Here is a 24,417-nt window from a genome sequence, read left to right on the forward strand (position 1 = left end):
CTTCTAGAAATCTGTCCAAATCTTCAAGATTCTCTCCCTCGTGTAATGGAACATAAGACGAAACACGTTGTTGTCTGGAACAACTCGTAATTCGCTCCTGTGTTCGTAATGGGGACTCACATGCATGGACCGATTCATTCAGGCGAGTACGATTCCTCTCCTGGATATATTGTCTACCGTGCCTTATTTCTTCCATCTCTTGTTCTATATTTCTCCTCTGCAATCTCTCCTCTCTTTCACTCACATTTCTAAACTGTTCTAAACTCATCGTGCTAGCCTAACCTGTCTACTATATATACTGAATACTTTTATCTATGTACTTATGTAGAGGCCTCTTTATACTAATCAACAACTAGCACTACTATCAATAAATACTATTCTTTTAAGACAACACTATCTCCTTAAAGCACTATATTATCACAGCAACCTCACGATCACCTCACGTTTCGTATGAAGTTGGTTGCAACATGAAAAATTACTTCTTTCAAACATTCAAATGATGCAGTATAATTAATTCACTGCCCTTGCTCGTAATCTACACACATTATCTCCCCTGAATTGCACTTCCGTTTGCCAGCTTTGAGAAACACTGATTTATTTAATTTTATTTTCAAACGCACTCAATTTGCTAATTTTCTTTCAATTTATTTGTAATGTGGTCAATTTATTTCAAATTATTTGGAAATTTTCAAGGTTTATATTACGTGCCGGTATCCTGAATCGAACTCAGTTCTCCCGCGTGATAGTCTAAAACGCTATCAATCGCGCTAATTTCGCTACATATTTCAGCGAGCGAAATTAACGATTTTATAGTGCGATACGCGCGTCACTCTCGCGTGCAAAATGCGGAAAATCACGACGAATTACCAATGTGTATAATACAAATACAGTGTATTATACACTTAATGCATTACAATGCATGGTTTCATGTACAATTTTGGTATAAGAATATTTGGTAAATATTTCTGTCGATGCTATAACGTCCACAGAAATATGAAATACTTGTTTACAATACTTAAAATCAAACCCGATACTGTGACTATCTGGACAGATGTAAAGAATATAAATCTGAATGATAATTAATTAGGGATAACACAATAATTCTAGTCTGTCTAATGGTAGAATTTGAAGGTATGCTCTACTGAATTACACCGATTGTACTGATTATTGCGTGCTTAAGTAAAACGGTGTTAATACATCGGTAAGTAAACGAGACAAGTTGGATATTCGTTCTTTTCCAACTTAGCTTAAAATGTAAACAATGAAGCAAGTATATCAAATACGTCTAAATAAACAGTTTCGCAGTTGCGTCTTAAATTAACACCAAGATAACCCGTGACCAATATGCCAAATTTCGTAAAATTGAAATCGAAGTATACTTTATAATTTCGATGGTCAACTTAGTGATTAATTTTACGCAAAATTGCAAATAACATACACATTGATGCAAACAAATATAAACAGAAAAATACACTCACCAAAATCCGTCGGATCAGCAAAGAATAAACAAAACAATATACTTAGTCCTATACACTATGTAATAAGTCCAATTACAGTGTCAATGCACTATCCAGACTGAACGGCGAATCCAATCCTGGTAACGTAGAATGAAGAATCCTGACGTTGACGCACGTACGTAAAAGTTAATGTGTGCACATTTATACCGTGAATGTCCCGGGAACGGTTTCTCCGTGAGCAGACAGACCATAGAACGTTCAGCAAACGCGTGTTGTCACTAAACAATCCAAGTTCATTCGACTGTCTCTTTGGGAATAACTCCCAAATATGTCTCTACTATGTCAAATTGCAAAGGCGTAGTTGCCCAATTGAAGCAAATAATGATGCTCGACGATTCAGCGTTGAACAAAATACTTCAAACCTTGTTTTCCTGAATACCACGACGACTTGTTGGGCGCCAATGTTGCCGGTGGGTTTCCGTGTGGTTCTATCGTGGAGGATAAACTCGTTTGGCTGTAATATATTTATTAATGGTAATACATATCATTAATATTCAACAAAGAGATGTATACTCTTTGAATGTAAAGAATCGAATCTATATAAATATAGCAATACACAAATACAAGTAATGCATGATCCGACGGTGATCCTTAAAATACAAACAATACTAACAATACACACAATACCAAATACAATGTAGCAACGAAACATAGTGAAAATACTAAAACAAGGTTACCTGTAATATATTTATTAATGGTAATAAATATCATTAATATTCAACAAAGAGATGTATACTCTTTGAATGTAAAGAATCGAATGACTATAGCAATCATACGATTCACGAGATCGACATTAAACATATCAGTGCACGGGAAAAGGGATGAGTGATCTGAGTATTAGACAAATTATAAACGTGCAACTGTATGGATTAGATGAGCTGAACTTATCTAACCTAGAGCAAAACGACATTAACGAATAAATCGAATACTAGTAAACAACTAATCAACGAGTACAATAAGTATTAAAATAACTACCGTTATAAACTCATAGACAAGTCGTGATTTACATTTAAAGTTAACGATATTTAGAAATTGGTACAACAATAAAACAACACAACACAATATAGATTTAAATTTAATATTAAATACGATCTGTAACATCATTATCACACAATACTTTTTTATACTAGACCAACAGTTACTTCTATAATAACTACAACGTCACTCAGACGTTATATCGGATATTGTCACAATTGCATTCAGAGTTTAAGACCGTAAATTCACTTACGTTCATAAACAGTAAAAACACTAATTTTATATAAATCATAATAATTATTAACAATGAACTCAATTAATACCTGTGCATATGCATGCACGTAGAACTAATCCAAGTATACATAAATATATCCTGTCTTTTATATACATTCTTGAAATTTCGACTTCTACTTAAATCAAATGATTATTAACTACTTTCGTTAATCAAAACGCATTTGTGTACACCCCTGTACAGCTTTTCATTTTCACAATATGACAACCGGATTTAAAACTTCCTTCTTGACATGTAAACTGTAACATGAGTTAATGTAGAAAATGACATTTGGTTGTTTCATGAGAAATGCGAAAACCGTAGATATCTTTGTAAATGATCTAGTTAATCTAGTTTAACGCTCACCAACAAACTTATTGTATTGTGCGCACTTCCGGATTATACGGATATAAGACTCCCCCCCCACCTCCTCTCTCTGTAAAACTTATTTATGTTCGTTTGTCCAGCGTATGATAATGCCCGACAGTACACGAGTCCATCCGTTAGCTGCTGAAGTGATATATCAACAATTGTGACGGACTGATCATGTACATAATCGAGATTCCGTCGGGTGGGTTTAATTATCAAATGAATTAAACGACACAATTTAAATGCATGTACTTACTCAAATGTAGACATTTCTAAAGAAAAAGTTGAGTGACTCCGAACTGTCTATAATGCTCAGAAATAGTTGAGAATATTGATTGTTACACAGTTGTTCTTCATAAAGTGTGTTCTTAACGACCTTTGCGAACGGACACTTTGACAGCAAGATATTTTTAAAAAATTATATCAATCGGTGTTATACAATTGCCTAAAGGAGAATATTGTTAAATAACTTAATTCCAATGCATTAGCGTTGGTCCAAATAAGGCAAATGTTATGAGCAAATTAAATTGACCGATATTTGCGGTTGTGAGTTATAAATATTTAATAGCCGCGTAATTATACACTCGTCGTCTAATCTTGAGCCAACGTCAAGTGTTACCGTAGTAGCTCTAAGTTTAATAACACTATAAATGTGTAAACAACCTCTTTTAGACAAAATAATCATTTGATATGCCTCTTATTTTTTTGGATATGTAGATTTCCCCTATTTAATGACTCTTATTCTTTGGACAGTTTCATTTGATCCGAATTCATCTTATTGGTATTTTCGTTAATCCCTCGACATATCACATCTGTGTTTTTCTAACCAGTTTACGGTAATAAAACCTGGCAGATGAATACGAAAAGTCAGTAGACCGTTTCGTTTGCTTTATTTTAATATATAGGCATACGAACTCGGTAAGGTAAGTATGAGTACTGTGCGGTACATCGTATAGCGGAGTTACGGAATACCGTTATGTCATCGTGGTTACACATTAAAATATACGATAGCGCAATAGCACGATGGCGACAACGGAATAGTACGATGGCGACAATGCAATAGTACAATGGCGACAATTCGATAGTCATATCGTACAGTCGCCATCGTATCATCGTACTGTCGTCATCGTATCATCGCATTGTCGCAAATCGTACTATTGCACTGTCGCTATCGTATAGTCGCACTGTCGTCATCGTATTATCGCACTATCGCATTGTCGCATTGTCTCCATTGTACTATCGGACTGTCGTAATTGTATTGTCGCACTGTCGCCATCGTACTATCGCATTGTCGCCATCGTACTATCGCGTTATCGCATTGTTGTCATCGTACTATCGCATTGTCGCCATCGTATTATCGCGTTGTCGCCATCGTACTATCGAATTGTCGCCATCGTACTATCGCATTATCGCATTGTCGCCCTCTGGATTTTAATGTGGAACCAAGAAGGCATAAACGGTATTCCCTACGGAGTACCTTTGTCGATACGGAAATGAGAATACAAACCGTTTTTGAAAGTATGATTTTTGTTGCTTTTTACAGAATTAAGTATGTTCATGTACATGAAAACATCGTTTACTCAAAATTGATGAACATATAACCTAATTGAATAATATTGTTGATGAAAAGTCCAGATTTAACAGAGAACAAGGCATCAATTGTGTAATATATTAAATATTTTGTTAAAAGTACAAGATAGAGTCGCTGGAAAGTAATCAATTTTAAGGCGGAAATGTCGCGTGGCGCGCGTAACAGGCCATACCGGAAGCTAGTAAATTCACCTCTCATCGCAATCCAGTGGATCTACTACTGAATAACCATTGAGTGATACTAGTGATAGTAAGTATATTGAAGATAAAGTAAGTTTCGGTTATGAGCGTGCTGTTATAGTAACAAACGATCATTCTCCATTGAAAAACAAATGCTGAGCGAGAGTAAAGTCAATGATCGTTAACAACTATTTGCAACTTTATTTTCGGTATGCGTGGTTTTAAGTTATAATTGCATTCGAAAGGCTATAAATCCGCCAACACCGGTATTTAATATGAACATTCTAAACTGATAGAACGTTAATTCACACCAGTTTTAAGTTACATTTTAAAATACTTTACTCGCTGAAGTTATGTTTGAGGAAAATGTCCTTCTTGTTTACCGGTACTTTCGATATAAGCAATATATCACAATGATACATTTATAAACCATAGGAGATGTTTAAGTTTAAGCTAAGAATATACTATCAAGCAGTGTTGTTTGTTAAATACGCTTCCATTTGGCATTAACACAACCGGCCATGTATATTTCCTAACATTCTGTGAATATGCAAATGACTTAAAAAAATACTGCGGGAGTTTGGACTTTAAATGACCGAATATTGATGTATTTTAATATCCTTCTCAGCCAGTGCTCGACATGCATACACATCAGTTTTTCATAACTTAAAACAGAGTGGCTATACATTGACAAATGTAGATTCGATATAAAATATATCAAATACATCAAACCAGACAAAAAGTAGTTCCAGTATGATTTGTAGGTAGCAGGTTGGGGCAGATAAAGCCTTTTCAAAGTGTGATTGGAAACAAAGTAAGATTGATAACTAGACATTTAATCGATGGCATAAATGCCTCTTCGAGCGCTCCCATCTTGTGCCAAAGCGATCAATTTTCGAAATTACGTTCTGGAAGGAAGGCGGTAGGCATTTAAACATGAGCGACAACGGCTTCAACTCAATCAGGTGAGCGTGTGTGTGTTAAATAGTTTGCTGATGCAAGTAGTATATGTTATAGAGATGTTATAGACAGTTGTAGCTTTAATGTCGATAATCAACATGATATTCCAGTTTTGGCTTTTCTTGGAAATGAACAGGTAGAATTTAACTGCAATTTGATTAATTACATTGACAAACAGACCAAGGGTATGTTCTCGCGGTCATCGAGACAAGTAAATGATACAACTTGGAATGCAAATGAGCTCAGGAAAAGAGCAACCTGTTTCCGGAAGTAAACGGATTAAATGCGGGCGTTTCAATTAACCATTCAGGTAATGTAAATTGTAAATTGACAATTATTAACGTCATTAAGCCACAGGAAGTTGTTTTTCAGGAGAAACCATTTACGTGTCCCGTCTTCCAACATGACTCAAGTGGGACTTCATATCATCAGGAAACTTTCTTGCATACATCTAGAATTGATATGATTTGGTCCCCGGCAGCGGACACAGAATCCCATAAGCTGGCTCCCAAACGTGAGAACAATTGCCATGATATGATTCCTGTAAGCAGACAAACAATCCCAGAAGTTACAAGAAAATGTATGATATGGCTCCCTGAAGTTAGCCAAAGTGTACATGGTACATTCGCGGAAGTGGAAGTAACATATATTGACGGTTTTCGGAAATAAGCTGAAGATGATATAGAATGCCCGTTGAAGGTCACATATACTTCATATAAAGGTTGATAATTGTTCGGTAAAACATTTAGATGTTACTGCCATCTGGTATGATATTAAACTCGCAGCTGAAATTTGCATGAAGCGGAAACAGTTAAAATAATTGTTTAAGCTTATGGGAATGCTTTGCACAAATTGTATAAAATGTTTTTTTGAACAATCAAAATACAAAACCTATTTTATTCAATGACAGTCGTGAAAATAATATCCAAAAATAGCTTTAAATATGTTTTATGACAAATACATATAACGTTAAGTCCGGATTGAGTTACAAGAGCAAACAGTGGAAATAACAACTAGTTAAGTCGAGGTTTCGATCTAAACCATTTACAGATACGATAGATGTACCTCTTTCAGGTATGAAACAATCATAGCAGAGAGTCAGTAATATAATGGTCATTTAAACAATATTTTGTCTAGATGGAAACGAAACTTTAAGTTATGAACCTTTAAGATCGCTAACTGTTAATTGATTAGATCGTCTTCGTAGGAAAATCAAGTCTTTCCATGTTGTATACAAAAGTTGCATATATTTTCTGTTTGATTTCCAAGAATGCTAGGATTTAGTTTGTATTTATTTTATATCAAGAATTCGCGCCCATTTTTAGAATATATGTTCGTTGAGTACGCACATGAGTGTATCCACTATCTCGCAGTGAATGCATTGTCGTGTTGCCATTATTGATAATTATATATATTTAAATATGTCGTTAATATTTAAAGTAAATTAACTTCAGCGTAAAGTAGTATTATTTTAAATTGACATGTATCGTCTTTGACTAGTCATATATTCAAGGTAAATTTACAACATATTTTACTTGAGCGTATGTATATGCTCGAATTATAAATGTTATTACATTCACATTATACGTTTTGCTGTGTATTAAAATTTGTATTTAGTGCATATTCTTTATGATATAGATCTACATGCTTGTTTTGAAACTTTGTGCACATGTGGCAACTATGTATGTACCCTCGTAAATCGCATAGTAACAAAAACAATATAGTTGTTGTTTAGTTTGTTTCATAAGTAGTTCGGACTGATTTAACCCGAAAGCTTTCAGACGTTTCGCAGTTGAAATTATATTTGGAAGGAAAGCAATAAGATCTGTGTAGTGTTTTCTCATATTTGGGTTTGTATTCATTTGAGAATCGCGGCGTGTTTTCATTCAATTTCAATTATGATAATCTTTTGAAGATTTGTATTATATTGGTAAAGGCCTTTAGCCACAATTCAATTATAATGAGTATTGATTCATACTACAGAATATTAATGCTAATATTTGTACTCGTTGGTCAAAGTTCAACTTTAACGTATTTTTCTGTAGAACAACACCAAACATATTTACTATTTGAAATATGTGTATTTTAATGGTGTATCTTAATTTTGGGAAATTTTGAAATCCAAGAGTAAGTACGACGAGGAAATCGCATGCCTCTCATTTGACAGCGGAGGCCTCATCTTATCTACATGAAACTTCGCATACGATGACATGTTGAATACTGTTTCAACGTATCTCTTGAAATCACTCAAACGCATTAAAAAGCCTGTGAACAACTTCCATGTGCATACAAATTGTTACCCCCGTGACCTTGACCTTGAACTTGAGTTGTGTGTTTCTTCAGATATTGCTTTTATATTTGGTATGCATGTGTATCTTGACAACACCTTTCCATGCGCATAATTTTTTCGATCCCTGTGACCTTGACCTTGAACTCGAGGTCAGCGTTCAGGTTTTCAATCTGCGACCGCGATTCAAAAAAGGCTTATTACTACTGTGTCCCTTCAGATATTGCTTTCATATTTGGCATGCATGTGTATCTGGATAAAACCTTTTCATGTGCATAAAATGTTTGACCCCTATGACCTTGACCTTGAACTTGAGGTCAACATTCAGGTTTCGAAATCAGCGATCGCGATTCGAAAAAGGCTCATACCTACTGTGTCCCTTCAGACATCGCTTTCATATTTGGTACGCATGTGTATCTGGACAATACCTTTCCATGCGCATGAAATTTATGAACTTTGGGTCCGCGTTCAGGTTTCGAAATCTGCGACCGCGATTCAAAAAAAGCTCATAACGTTTTTGTCCCTCCAGATATTGATTTAATTTTTGGTACGCATGTGTATCTGCATAAGACCTTTCCATGGTAATTGTTTTTTTGACCCCTATAACCTTGATCTTGAACTAAGGGTCCACGTTTAAATTTCGAAATCTGTTACCGCGACCCCAAAAAGGTTCATGACTACTATGTCTTGAGTTTTACTTTAAACATTAAAGTAAACATAAAATGGTAAAACTTTGATTGTTACAACATTAAGAATTAATGTCACATCCCCGATAATAAAGTTAACAATTAACACAGGTATGCAACCATCAGGCGACACATCCAACTCGCGAAGTTCTAGTTCGACTTAGTTTCAAACAGTCGGAATTGAATATTAAACTACGGGATGGAAGCCCATTGTTTTATATATGCTTTAATAGAGAAAAGGAGTTCAACTTCTTTTACCGTAAAACTATACCATCTTTACTGTTAACCATGTAACTCGAACAATTGTTAACGAATCAACTACAAACCGGTTGTTTTCGAAAACTAAAAAATCAGAAACAAATAACCTCAGTACCGTTGATCCAGCAGTATTCGATACCAGCCCTCAGAAGTTGACACTCACGGTACAATTTTTGGTCGGCAACAAGTATGTCCAAATAAGCTTTAATTTCCGGTCGTTTCAAACAGCAAAAAAACAAAGATTACAATACTGTTCGTTATTTAAGGGTTATTTCCCGTTCCATAAACAAAAATTAATCGATAACAATACTATTCTTTCATAGTCATTCACACACCATCAAAAGTGTTTTTTCACTCCGATATGTAAATAAACAACCAAGAGGTTTAACTTTTGAAGGAATTATAGGGAATCCTCTGACGTCATTTAATAAAGCATACATTTGCTACGGGTCTTTTTATTGGTAATGCGGAATTTCCGGAGGATCTCCATAAAAAGGTGAGTGAGAAATTGATGAAAACCGACCAATCTTATTTTGTGTTATAAAATCTATGACGTCATCGAAGGTTTTCCTAAAGTAAAAATATAATTTTTTGTACTCGCTAATCGAAAGACGCGATAAAGTGGTGTTAGCCATACTATAACAATAGGTATCGTAACCGATTGAAAAATGTTTTATGTGCATTCAGGTGTTGTTTATATACCGTTTAATGACTTGGTTATTGAGGTTTAGCTCTTGAAAGTGATATACATGGAAAACCTCTATGTGGACACACTTGTGTCCGACCAAACACGATTTTGGAAATGGGTCAATTTCTGAGGGCTGATATCAAAATACTGCTTGATCAATGGTACTGAGTTAATTTTTCCGGATAATTATTGTATATGCTTTCGAAAACAACCGGTGTGTAGTTGATTCGTTAAAAAGTGTTAGAGTTGCATGGTTTACAGTAAAGATGGTCTAGTTTTACGGTAAACGAAGTCCAACTCCTTGTCTCTATTATAGCATGAAATAAATATGGGCTTCCCTCCTGTGACAACAACATTGACTTTTTTTGGAAGAAAAATTATATAATACTGCATACCACTGTGTATACGGAGAAGTCGGGAAACAACGGACGCTGTTACCATCATTACACATTTGACTTAAGCCAAAGTGTGAGCCGTCCTTATTACTATAACCATATGGGACCGCTATACTTCCTGTCCTTGATTCCAGCAAGACAGTCCTATTTATTTAAGTATGTCCGACAATACGTTCGACCCGCGTACCAGGACTCCATATGCCCAGAAAGATGGCATGACTCGTGTAATTGTTTCGTGATATTTACACGATATAAATATACATTTTAAAATGATGCTTATTTCAACGAATGTACTGAGTGAATTTGGTTTGTCAAACTAATCAATTATGTGTATCAAATCGGAATACATCTATCACATTTTCAAATGTATTCAATGCAACCCGCAATACATAAGTATGCATGTAGATCAAATGAGATCACAATGGACATCGTTCTTGGAAAACGGAGATAAATACATGTGCGGAAAGTGTTTTCCAAGATAAGCCTGCGAATTCGTTACAGGATGATCAGAATAATTTTCCCTTTTATTGTACTTGTCGTTAAAAGAAATATCTTCTTAGCATTATTCCATTTTAGGTGGAAAGTGTCGTCCCTGAATTCCTGTGAGGACCGCACAGGCGTATCTAGCGACGAAACATAACGCGCATGCATTGAACCCTATTTAAAAAGTAAGGCTCATAAATGAGCATCGGATTTTAAGAAAACATCAAACACCTCAAAAACATGAGTCCATAATTAATAATTTTGAAAAGTATGCAAATAAAACCAACATATATTAGAAAATAAGACGTACAAATAAAAGTATGGAAACTTGTTCAAACTTTATAACTGAACAGATTACAAGTCTGCAAATGTCCTCAAAAATTACCAAATAAATCCGACTCTGATCGACGAACAAAATGGCATTTGAGAGTTCTAAACACTAAAAGACAACACGTTATTCCATGGCATCACGTAAATCAAATGCAGAAAATTGATCGGAAGTTCTTAAAACAATATGTTGAGATGCCTGTCGAAATGAAAAGAACATCGAACTCGATAGATTCCATGAAACACTCTTTGGGAAGCATAGGAAAACGATTTTCCAACATAACCCCGACCGGGAGCTTGTTAGCAACACCTCAAGCGAAAGAAACCTGGAATTCGGGGTGATTCATCAACGTGTTGGAATCCAGCAAATAAACGGTACACTCGACAAGCGACAAATCCAAAAAATCATGGTTGACACAGAACGGGCAGCGTATTTATCAACCATATTGGTTGGTTCCAAGCTTCTATTGAAAGGGCGAAACGGCTGCTGTCGTGAAATTACAAATACTGGGAAATTAAACGTGATATCATAAAATGTAAAATGACTTGTGCGAAAATTTAACAAGAGGGCCATGGTAGCCCTGTATCGCTCCACTGTTTTTATGCGAAAAAAGCGTGAAATGCGCATGGGTTCAAATGTACTCAAGCATGTGATTTTCTCTTTCTATCCTTCGTCCCACTGGATGCTTACAGTTGGCAGGGTTAGCATTTGAATATATTGAAAATGTTACTACGGTGTTAAATAAACAGACTAAAAAAACAGGGAATTGTCGCACAGGTCCTTTGCTTATAACGTAGGTACATTTATCTCTCCAAAAGATATTGTCGTTCTTTCTATTTCACATATTTTTAGATGCCGAAGATCAAATATATGCATGTTCTACAATATAAATGAAAGTTCCTTCATTCAATCATATATCTTTTTCCAAAATTCCAAAAAGTTTTTGTAGGTTTCCAAAGTTTCTGATACTTATATAGTTCATGACATATGCAAAATACCTAATGACGTAGATCACCTGAACTTTTCTTCGCAAACGTGGTGAAGAAATTGTTAATTGTACACAAAAGATATTTGCCTGAGGAAACATAAAGTTACGAGTTTTTCAGGTCCATGAGGTGCCGAGAGGCAGTAGGAATGATAACTTTGTAGAGGTTGTTTGTTAAACAAAGTAAATGTTTATGAGATAAAAAAATGAATTATAGTTCATCAAGATGTTGCGATCATGGCAACACTACTTGCATATGGCGTGAGGTTTAAAGAGATATCATGTCAAACAATTAGCTTGACCTAACTTTCCTTTTCTTTTTCCATCTTACGTTGGTTACCTGTCATGTTTGTTTTTGAAAAATTATATAATTGCCATATATTGAAATAAGGTATCTGACCTATTCTCTGATAGGTTGCTAGTAATAGACTTAGCGGCAGTCATGTTATAAACAAGGGGATTGTTTACGGCATCGGTAGAATATACTTTTAATAGATACATCTTTTTTAAGTTTGATTCTCCTTACTTTTTTGCTACTGAATATTAAAATCACTTATTTCAATGTAACAATTTGTTGTTAAGTTTATCTTGAACAAATATTTTTTTGCAATCTGTTTATAAATCATAAAATGATGTCATTCAAAACATTTTTGAGAATGTTAGCATAAAAGAATAATACAAACCATTTGGTGAAAACAAACAAAACAATACACATTTTTCATATAATGTTATATACAAATAAGGTTAATGGACTAAATATAAACAAACACACTTGAGTGTTCTCCTTGTGTTAATGATGTATTAAACTGAGGTAAATTAATACATTTAATTTGTTTACCTTTCAATACCTTGCTTTTCACATCTTTAGTTCAATGCTATTTTAGTTAACTGAACAGCGTGACAAACATAATAAAGCAGAATATGCATATGACTCTGATTATACACAGATCCACTATCATATAAATCCAATCATGTTTGTCTATTTCCATGTTCGAAAAATCCTCTTCAAAATTGTTTTACTTCGAGAGTAGACTGAACTCCAATTTGCAAACAGAAACACTTGTTTCCGTGACACAAATTCACTGTGCACATTTCTAAACAAAATATGTGTATCTTGCAGTTAACGTTGTCATTTTCGTTGACAAACACATTTAATTATTCATATCAGACTATATGATGTCATTTGTTAATTCGATTGCTATGTGTCATTTCAATAATCTTAATTTTCGCTTCACAACGGCGCCATTTGCACACGAATCAGCTAAGAAATACCAAACACATTTTAAGAAGCCGATTTTAATTGGAAGATTGGGGAATGACAGCCAATTATATCGCTCGTTTTAAAAATGCTTAGCCAGAATCTACCAGTGTAAAATGCGGAGAGATTTCGCGGGCCGCAGATATATTAAGCGTATGTCCATTTTTTGTGACCCCGGGACAGGGTCAAATTTGACCCCATGAGTATAATTTGAACAAACTAAGTAGAAAACTATTAGATGTCACTACATACCGAATTTGTAGCCCTAAGCCCTACGGTAATGGACAAGAGATTTTTTTAAAGTTTGCACAAAATAGGCTTTATATAAGCATATGTGCAATTTTGTGACCCCCGGGCCAGGGTCAAATTTGATCCCTGGTGCATTATTTAAACAAATTTTGTAGAGACCTATTAGATGTCTCTACATACCAAATTGGATAGCCCTAGGCACAATTGTTATGGACGAGAAGATTTGAAAGTTTCCACAAAATAGGCCTTATATTAGCAAATTTTCAGTTTTGTGACCCCCGGGGCAGGTTCAAATTTGACCCCAGGGGCATAATTTGAAAAAAATTCGAAAGAGGTTCACCCCAGGAACATTCCTGAGAAATTTTATCAGACCTGGACCAGTAGTTTAGGAGAAGAAGATGTTTAAAGGAAAAATTAACGCACGGACGCACGCACACATGACGGGCACAGGACCATGACATAAGCCCCGCTGGCCTTCGGCCAGTGGTGCTATTGACATTGACTTTCTAGAATATATTAATAAATTAAATAATGTTTTGTTAGGTTAACCTAGATATATGTTTTAAATATATATTTAAATATAAAGCATTGATTGTAAACGTAAAAGATTTTGGCATAGTATTTAAATTAGATAATACAGGTATTGGTTGTGCTTACATTCTACCAAGTCAAAAGTCTCAAGAGATCCAGATGTCTTTTGTTTGAAGAAATTGAGTATCAAATAGAACAATATTGCGTCTTATGGTATATTTTTATTATATAAGCATTATATTCAAGAAATTCAAGAAATTGTTTGTTTAAATAAACATTGAGAGGATAATAACAAAGTATTTTCACATATGAACCGCATTTAAGCGTCAAGGCCGAGCATTAAACCATTATTCGCAAATCAGTCAATCATACCATTTCTAACGGCGGTTTGCTTGGATATAGGATGGGTAATAACACTTTACAACGACACGTTTCATGGGAATTTCATTCATGAATTTGAAATACTTTGAAGGAACAAATGCTCGGATAATGCTGAAATGTAGTTTAATTTTCTCGCACACAAGAGACAAATCAACATAGATAAAAAAGTATTTGATAATGATAAAACAAAGCAAATGTATGTGTCAATAGATGAAAATATACAAGTATTTAAAAATCTAATTGGCCTTTTTTACACAATATCAATATGAAAATAGTTGTGATGTATTTTGGCAAAGTAAAACAATTAATTAACAATACCCAAAAGCATCAACACGTTCAAGACATTTCTTACATCACTTGCAAAACAGCAAAGTGAAATTTCCTCAACGCACATCAATCAATTTAACAAGAATACACCCAACACAAACAGGCAAACATGTATACATTATGGAAAACATACAATGCTATTCGTAGATGAGCAATATGATTATTAGAAGCAAACGCCTATGTACGATTTCCGGAAAGCATTCAAAAACGTTTTGGAAAACATTTAAAAATTAAATAAACCTTTTAAAATACAGATCAGTCAAAATGAATGAAATACCGCAATCATTGTAATGACCTTAAAGAACGTGATTTTTAACATAATATATGTAATGAATTACGTGAACATAACTTCGATACACCACAAACCGATAATGACCATTCATGTTTTACATTCAATTTTTTACCAAAAAAATGGTTTACAACTTTGATGTTAACTTACATTTAAATTGAATTGATTATGCTTAATGCTATGACTATAACGATCACTTCGGAGGCAAAACTTAATTTCCTAACAAATAAGCTCTAAGTTTGTTTCCACACGTAAAGCACTGTATTCACCATTTAAATCAGCAGTCAGATTAATGAATACAACATCTGAATACATCTATTCATACCCTGGCGTAAAATAGGCCGACCATTGCTCAAGCAACCTGTCTATGATGTTCGTTTTTATTTAAAATATTAACTCTTATATTGAAGGGACCATAGCGATTAAGGATATAACAATGCCGTTATCTTACGCCGATTATCACGTCATATTTGAAGTCCTTCCCACATAAGTCCATTTATATTAAATGACATGGAAAAATAGTGTAATACATACAAATTTACACTAAATATAAGTAAAACAATAGTTGTGACTTTTGATAAACGACCTACAAGTTTGTATGAAGATTTCTATGGTGAACCGTTTAAAATCGTTATATCCTTTTAATATTGTGGCGTTACTTTATATAAAATACATATATTTTTATAACAGAAATGATGCATAACTTTGTAACCAACTCTCAAATAATAAAAAGGGTCAAATACTCAATACTTTAAATCTTTAGTCTTTAACATAAAAACAGTCTTACAGTTCCAAACAAAACGAAATAATCATTACTGAATGTTTGATGTAATAATAATAATAATTGTATTTAGTAATTTCTTCCGATATCGCTTATTTCATGTGTTACTCTTGCATTTTTACAAACTAAACGAAGATGATTATTATTGCACATTGTTAATGCCGCTCGAATGTTCGTAACTCAATAAGAGAGCTTACAAACTCGAGAATATTGTTTCTATCATAGTTATGCACGGCCTATGTATTGTTAAGATTATAAGTCGCATGCATAAATCAGCATAAAATGTCGACCAACAGTATTGTAATGGACACTTGCTGGTAAAAGACAAAGATATAAACATATATATATATAAAACCTTTTGATATTAACAGTTTTTATTTTTTGGAATATGCCCAACACGAGTAAGAATTGTGAACCATTCAATCGCTTAGTTTTGTTTGCAACACTGGTCCTTTCATTTCATCTGCAATAACGTATGCTGACATATTGATACCAAATGCCAAACAATTGTTTTATTTCATGCGTAAGCTTTATTAAATAATAAAATGAATGGGAAAGTTAATATATAAAAATAGAAAAAAATACCTTAAAGCATTAAAAAAAATACAAAATTGCTGAACACTTTATGGTCACAAATAAACAAATATAACGAAGCAAACAAATGTAAGACAAATATATTACAAAATAACAAAAAAATGCTAAACCGTATAACAATAAAGCATCTGTTCCAATACCTACGGTATTTCTTTATCTGCGTGCGATAAATTTGCGAACGCACAAATGGCATATCAGCTGTGTCCAGTATAGAAACATGCAACACATGCTTTCATTTTCATGTAATATCTATGACGACACTTTCTGAACATTTGCGTATGTGTTTGCATCATCCAGCGCAATGCAGTCAGCACAAAACTTGAACTGGTCCTAAAACATACACATTGGTTTACTTCAAATCATTTTACAACCGAAACATACACTGACTCGTGTTAATATGCCAAAATATATTTACAAACAGTTGCGAATGCGACGTAGTCAAACGATTTAGTTCATGTCTGAGCTAACAGGTAAGGGGCAAGTCATATGGGGTCTCATCCGGTCAGTCTGTCAGTGATCGGATAACAATATTGAAATGATCTTTAATACAAATAGTATCTAAATACCGGACATTGAGTAATTCTCTGCTTAGCGTGTATTAGGTCTACTTAAATACGCTTCACAACTTACGAAGGTTGGTATAATCTGTTTTCGCCTCAGCCTCAGGTGCCTGACGACACGTGGTATGCTGACCTCACCATCAATCTCCACGTGTTCCAGAAGCGTCCATATGATTACGAACAGACCACTTTTGTCGGCGCCATTTCTATTTATACATGATATGTAAAATCGTTTCATGAGTAGTTCATAACTATATATGGGTCGTGCTGTGTGAAACGGGGATTAAATGCACGTGCGTAAAATGTCGTCCCAGGTTAGCCTGTACAGCCCGCACATGCTAACCAGGTACGACACTTTCCGCAAAAACTTGATTTTTGCTTTAAAAATACTTACTTTCAGCGACAAATATCACACAAGCGGTCATTGTTGTCCCTGATTAGCCTGTGAGGACTGCACATTCTAATCTGGGACAGCATTTTACGTCCATTAAACCCCCTTTGCAAAGAGCATGGTCCATATTCATCACAGCAGTCAGTTTACACCTCTTATAATGATTGATCGTTATATTCTCGGTTCACTTATAACTACTTCCAGTCTGCTGAAAAAAACCTTTATTACTATTTTCAAGCTGCAGATTCAATATCATAGGATAGGATAATGACAGTAAGAATATCAATACAATTTATGATAGGCAATTCTTACAATAACAGAAATTATATAACATATCATCCTTGTCTTAAGGCCCAGTCTCACTATGTTGCCGGCGGAGCCCCGGTGCGTGATCCGGCATCTACCGGGATGACCTGGGGCTCTACCGGGATAAACCGGGACTCCACAGGGATGAATCGGGGACGACCGAGGACAACCGGGGCTCCACCGGGAAAGAATTAAAATGTTTAATACCTCCGGGATGAACCGGGAGTCACCGGGAAGGACCGGCTACGGCCGGTGTTCACTGGGAACAACCGGGACGGCACCGGTAACAACCGGGACGGCACCGTAGCTCCACCTGGGCCCATACAGACCCCGGTAGAGCTACGGCAACGCCCCGGTAGAGCCCCGGTGAATGCCGGCAGAGTCCAGGTATAGCTACGGTACATAAGTAAACCGGCGCTCTGCCGGGACGCCACCGGCATTCATAGGGGCTCCACCGGGGGATAACCGGCGACGAGTGGGGTTAAACCAGGGCGTTGCCGTAGCTCTGCCGGGGTTTGATGCCGGTACAGCCCCGGTGAGTGCCGGCGGAGTTAAGGTATACCGGGGCTCTACCGGAGCTCTGTCGGGGCTCTGCCTAGACGCTGCCGGCTTTCACCAGGGCTTAACCTGGGCATTACCAGAGACAACGGGGCTCTGCAGGGTCTTCACCGGGATTAACCGTAGCCATTCCGGGCTTGACCGGGACTCTGCCGGGCTGTTGACCGGCTTCAACCGGGGCGGCACTGGGAAATAGTGTGACCGCGTTAAAAAGTTATACGAATCATCCCGTTTCTCGCTGGTAGACCGGCGTTAGCAAACCTGGATGGAACGGGGATATATCGGCAATAGTGAGACTTGGGCTTTAAGTTATGCAGAATTTGAGAAACATGTGTGTATTTACTACATTGATGCAAGCTGATTTAATATTGCATTTATGGAATAAATTACTCCCCACGCCCAGTAAATTGTTTTTATGTAAACCGTGTTAATTACATGCAAAGAAATCGGATGTTTTCGTGTGCTATATGTCGATATATTTTGATCAAGTTTGAATAGGGGTAGAACAAGTACATCACAATTGTTAATAACAAAATCTTGGTTGATTCGTTTTTGACACTATCTCACGGTTGTACGGAATATAGGTCCCATATTAAGTATGTGAAATGAGTATGGTACGAAGGACAGAGTAACAACTAAACAATTAGTCATCATGATTAATTATTATTATTATAAAATGCAATATTATTTATTACAACAGATACACTATATTGTATAAAAATATGCAAATTAATTTTATACACAATGTAATGCAGTGTTAGGGTAAGCTTAAATGTGCATACATGGATAAGTTCATTAACTTACAGGCATTGGACTAGGATTGGGGCTTCACTTCGTGTAACATTTTGTACGTGCCGCAACAGATCCAAAAATGATCGAGGACTCTTAGGCAGTGTCATCGTTTGCGACCAACCTGTGTACACTATCTGTGAAAATCTGTGTGTCTGTAAAGTCAACATTGCTTAGCATTATTGCATGGAAAATATGGGTCATACAACAGTACGACACACACTGAACAATTTAAAACAATTGTAAATAGCACTTTATCTGACCATGTCTTAAGTTTAGCAATATTAAGTGTGTGTTTTTTTCAATTTGCCAGACGAATGAATTCGTAAATGAATTAGTGAAATGCAGTTTTTATTCCTGCCGTCAAAGTGCTATTCGCGTGTTCATTAAGCATTTCATGATTATGTCTTATGTACATTCCAAGAAATTGAGTTACTTAGTGCACTTCTGGTTTATTAACAGCCACCTGACATTTTACATCTGCAGAAATTACGGGTCGCCGAAAATATTCCATTTTAACTTTAAATATTATTTCCAAGTGTCACGATAATGTTTTACGTGTTTCTGAAGTATTTCATTTTGGGCAGACTGAAAGACAAATGTGCGGATGAACGTAATTGAACAGGAGACTAACAGCTTACATAACGTCAAAAGTGTATACCAGAATGAATGATCAAATTTTAGGTATTTGATTAGTAATTGTTATATTATTTTGTCTTATATTCATTAACCTTGACCTCAGGATATTGCATACAATTCGCACAGTGACATTAAAAAGTTAAAAAGAGCACCGTCTAGCGGGTGCAGACCGCCCATCTATTTTTTGTTTTTAAAGGTGAAGGAACCTATCTCAATACTTCAATCAAAAAGGAAAAAGGGGTGGGGTTGAGAGGGGTGTTTAGTGTGGGCGTGTGGTCATTTATTACATAATCTTCCAAAAATAAGAAAAAGAAGAAAAAAAAGTTTTTTGGGAAGGGGGGAATTCTTGGGTTGAATTGGTTGGACGGTCTTTCAAAATTAAAGTAATAGAAATACATGTTTGTGTTTTTTTAACCATGTGTAGAAAAACAATTGGGTGGAGTCGAGGGAGGGGGCGGGGAGGGGGTTGCGAGAGGGGTACAGTACCCTTATGATAGTATGGAAGTATTTGAAGTTTGAAAGCATTAGCCTTCATACTTTGGAAGTAAAGAGGATCTTAACACAAAATGTAACCAAATATTCAAAGTTACTAAGTCAAAAAGGGCCATTATTCTGTCAAAATGCGAACCAGAGTGATGCAACTTGTCCTGTACAGTCCCCATATGATAGTTAGCGAATGTTCTAAGTCTGAAAGCAATGGCTATGATACGTTCGGAGTAAAGTGCACCAAAACACAAAATTTAACGAAACTTTCAAATTTCTAAGAATAAAGGAGCCATAATCTGTAAAAATGCCAGTCAGAGTTACATAACTTTGCCTGCACAGTCCGCTTATGATAGTTAGTAAGTGGTGCAAGTATGATAACAATAGCTTTGATACTTTAGGAATAAAATGGACCTAAACACAAAACTTAACCAAATTTTCAATTTTCTAAGTATAAAACGAGCAAGAGTTATCTAACGTTGCCTGCCAGTCCCCTTATGATATGTGTACCAAGTTTGAATGTAATAGCTTTGATACTTTTTGAGAAAAGTGGGCCTAAAAACAAAACTTTACCGGACGCCGACGCAGACGCCGACGCAGACGCCGACGCCGACGCTCAGGTGATGACGATAGCCCATAATTTTTTTTTAAATAGATGAGCTAAAAATGCTTCAAAGATTCTTTAGAACTTCAAACTAAAATAAATGTTGATTGTATATACTTCGCACCAAAATCGTGTTACGAAATAGACAAAGTGGATTCTAGATCAATGTAAAATGACTGGGTTTTCCTGCCTTCGACACGTACACCCTGAGCTAGCAATACACAATTAAAACAGACTTAAACAAGTATTATTGAGTTATAGAAATTGCCAACTGTTTATGGAATTGGAACAAAGATTACCTTTTGTTTAAGATTTAGGTCAAGCGATCTTGTATAAAAGTCTGGTCCGTCTATCGGTTCACAAGATACACCAGTCAATCTCATACCAGAAATCGACTTTTTTTCGTTTTCGTCTGGAAAACATTTTTCTTCCTGCAAATAAATTACACATTCTCTATACGCATGCCGTTTGGCATGCTTTATTTAAATGTTTTAATCCGAATTGCCGTGTTGCAAGATAGGATCCTGTGGTACATGGAAAACAATAATTGATTTTCTGCTAATATTTCTGTAGTTTAATTATATAACCAAAATACACACATATTTGTAATAGACTGCAGTTTTGTATAAGTATTTTTAAGTTGATTCCATTACCCCATATTTTTAAATGGGCATAACGAAGTGATAGTAATGTGTTCCACCCGTTTTTAATCGGGTTTTAAGCGCATCATACAAGACCATACGTATCATGTTCACCTCAGACATGGACTCATCAAAAGAAATAATCAGTTCAATTTCCTTTTCACATATCAGTCTACAGAAGTCCACAAAACTGTGTTCTAGAGGAGCTTGTGTGATGATGAATCTTGTCGGCAGCTTGAAACTCTGAAGCAAATCAAAGGATTAGTATTTAATGTATCAAAGCGATTTTATTTAATACGGTTAACAACGTCTAAATTCATATTTTCAGCACAGAAACATCAGACATGAACTTTGCGTCTTTTGTGAAATAAACACATTCAACTCATGTAAACATGGTTGCAGATCGTTGTGGTTTTAAAAAATTTCCCTTTTCCATCATGTTTCATGACTCTATCTACTTTCTTCTAGGTGACCATGGTTAAATATGGTCTTTAAACCATCGTATTTAATCGCTTGTTGTGTTGATGTCATTAACTATATGTACCTATTACTTAATATGTGTTATTTTAATATATCATATTAGTTTCCAAGTGCGCATAAGAACATTTATGAATGTCATTTAACACATAATAAACTGGGTAAACTATATGAAATTTGGACGTATAAACAGAGCGGAACTCATAGCATTACTACTGTCATAGGCAGTATGTTACAATAAACCAGTGCACTTGTCAAACATGTTTAATTATAAACGTGTTTAACGCCTTTCAGAGCCACTGTCGACAAATGATTTATCATGATTATTAAGGCCAGGATCAATCACTTTTGATGGTCTTAGGTTTCATTAGATGTATCATAGACCATGTGGTTTATAAAAAAATGATTTAATACAATAGTCAACCATGGTTTTATTATGATCTTTAGGCTTTGAATATTCATTGAAACTTGTTAAGTTAACTAAACAGCGTCTTTTTTATCTTTTATAATGCCAAACAAATGAATTTGGAAACGTGTGAAGCATATTATACTGATTCGGATAACGATGATGACTGTTAAAGATAATAATGGTGACAGCAACTATAATCACAATTAAATAGATTTTATTTTCTTATTTTCAACATTGATTCATCGCCAAACAATACAAAAAAGATATAATCTTATACCATGAAACATAGTCAACTATGTTAATCTTTATACAAATTCCTTTGTAAACGTCCATAAAAATAAAATTAATACAAGTGAACTAAGAACAAGATAGCTGTTTTTGAGTGAACGTTTATAAAAATGATTTAAACATGTTACATATTGGCATAATTTTATAGTATACAAAACACTGTCTTTGAATATTGGTAGACCAAAATCAAATCATAACAAATCGTAGTCAATCAACGTTTTAACAACATTCGTAATTGCCATATTTGACGAATACTATCATAGTTATTTAAGGGCAAAGATGTATACACTTGAAACTGATGTAATTAAAAACAATATTGAAGCAAGTAATATTTAATGTACAATACAGTTTGTTTAGCACTTACTGGCATTATCACAGCATTGATGTAATCGGTCGTGTTTGGAATGTGGGATGACAAATACGGGCGATAATTATCAGCTGAAAATGAATTACATGTTACTTTAAGAAGCACACATATCACAGTAAGCCTTATGCACAATGTAAAGCCAGTTTCCCGTTTGTTTAAATGTGAACTGTAATTATGGAACTGCCTTCTACCAACATACTCTTCAACAAACATGCAAAATTTAAACAATTTGTCAATAAACACATTCAATCTACATTAATACAAAAAAATCAAAACCACAAGAGCAATCTAGTGTTTATATAAGGCTACGCATTATTCCTCATACCAGCCAAGATGTCCATTGATCTATTTTTTGACTGATTCTCATTGGTCGTTGCAGATGTGTACGTGTTATCGTCTGGAAACAGTGACTCATCGGTGCTTAAATCCTGATACATGTACATGTATGGAATCAATATTTGAGATATTTAAGTAATGAAAGGCTAACAATACAATTATTATTAATGCGTTTTAGCAATTTCCTTTCTTTTAGTATGCATTCATTGTTTTGTTTTTACATGTTTCCAAAGGAACGATCATGTATATGTATATGATTTTGTTGTGCAGTTTCGAATTTATAAATTTTAAGTCATTGTGTCTTACAACTCATGAAAAGTTACCTCGGTGCCCCATTATCAACATGTCTTAATCGAACGCGGGTAATTATTGGATTCCCTTTGATCAAACTTACTAAAAACTGTTCTTTAAGCCCGATATTCTCTCCACTTATCTGCTCGGTTGTCACGGGTTCGGAAGGAAGTACCAACATTTCCAGAATCAGCTTGTAAAGATATCGGTACTGACTCTGGAATGATGGCCAATCTTGACAATTTAGTTTTGTAAACTACTATTGTAACGCTTTTATACTAAATAACGGTGTACAACGAACATCGTCCGCGGTCTTGACGTATGTCTTTTTATACTCCATGCACAAAGATACCGCTTTTATAACTGGGGAAAATAACTGTACAATAAAATCATTTTTATGAGTGTTTTCTTTGTAACAAAATAAGGATTTAAACAAGTGTTCAATCTTTAGATATCATGAAACTATTGATCTGCTTGTTACACTTACGGCAGTCTGCACCATGTTGACCCTTTGAGCGCGCAGGTTGGTCACACACTGTGGGATATCAATGTTTCCGGTTTCCTTTCCCTGATCGTAGAGATAGTCCATTGCAATGAAGGTCCCGGTGCGCCCAACACCAGCGCTAACAGCAGAAACAAACATATAACACAATCGTTAATCATTTCAAAACCCAATAAGTTATCAAACCTATCCATGTTTAACCGATGCCAGTTTTCGCATTTATTGTTGTGGTACAGAATTTATGAAATTGCTCAGCATTTGAAGGTAAATGAAGTTTAAGAGTCTTGTTAAATTTAAGTATGCTATTGAAAATATATATTGTGCACGCTTTTGAACAAGATATCTTTGACAATGTTTTTCTGATACCGTGCGTATTTGAATGTCTAACAACTCG

General features: G+C 35.2%; 1 protein-coding gene across 1 annotated transcript in view; it reads right to left on the bottom strand.

Annotated features, from left to right (window-relative positions):
• The window catches only part of LOC127859008 (receptor-type tyrosine-protein phosphatase T-like), a 75,136-nt gene that overhangs the window by 41,392 nt on the left and 9,327 nt on the right, over positions 1 to 24,417 (bottom strand). Inside the window, exons 13-17 of the mRNA XM_052396391.1 lie at positions 24,009 to 24,144; positions 23,625 to 23,738; positions 23,220 to 23,322; positions 22,892 to 22,965; positions 21,468 to 21,596 (exon numbers count right to left, since the gene is read on the bottom strand). Coding sequence (XP_052252351.1) covers positions 21,468 to 21,596; positions 22,892 to 22,965; positions 23,220 to 23,322; positions 23,625 to 23,738; positions 24,009 to 24,144 — 556 coding nt within the window. The remainder of the gene's footprint in view (positions 1 to 21,467; positions 21,597 to 22,891; positions 22,966 to 23,219; positions 23,323 to 23,624; positions 23,739 to 24,008; positions 24,145 to 24,417) is intronic.

The sequence above is a fragment of the Dreissena polymorpha genome, chromosome 14 (genome assembly GCF_020536995.1).
Source record: "Dreissena polymorpha isolate Duluth1 chromosome 14, UMN_Dpol_1.0, whole genome shotgun sequence".
Classification (NCBI taxonomy): domain Eukaryota; kingdom Metazoa; phylum Mollusca; class Bivalvia; order Myida; family Dreissenidae; genus Dreissena; species Dreissena polymorpha.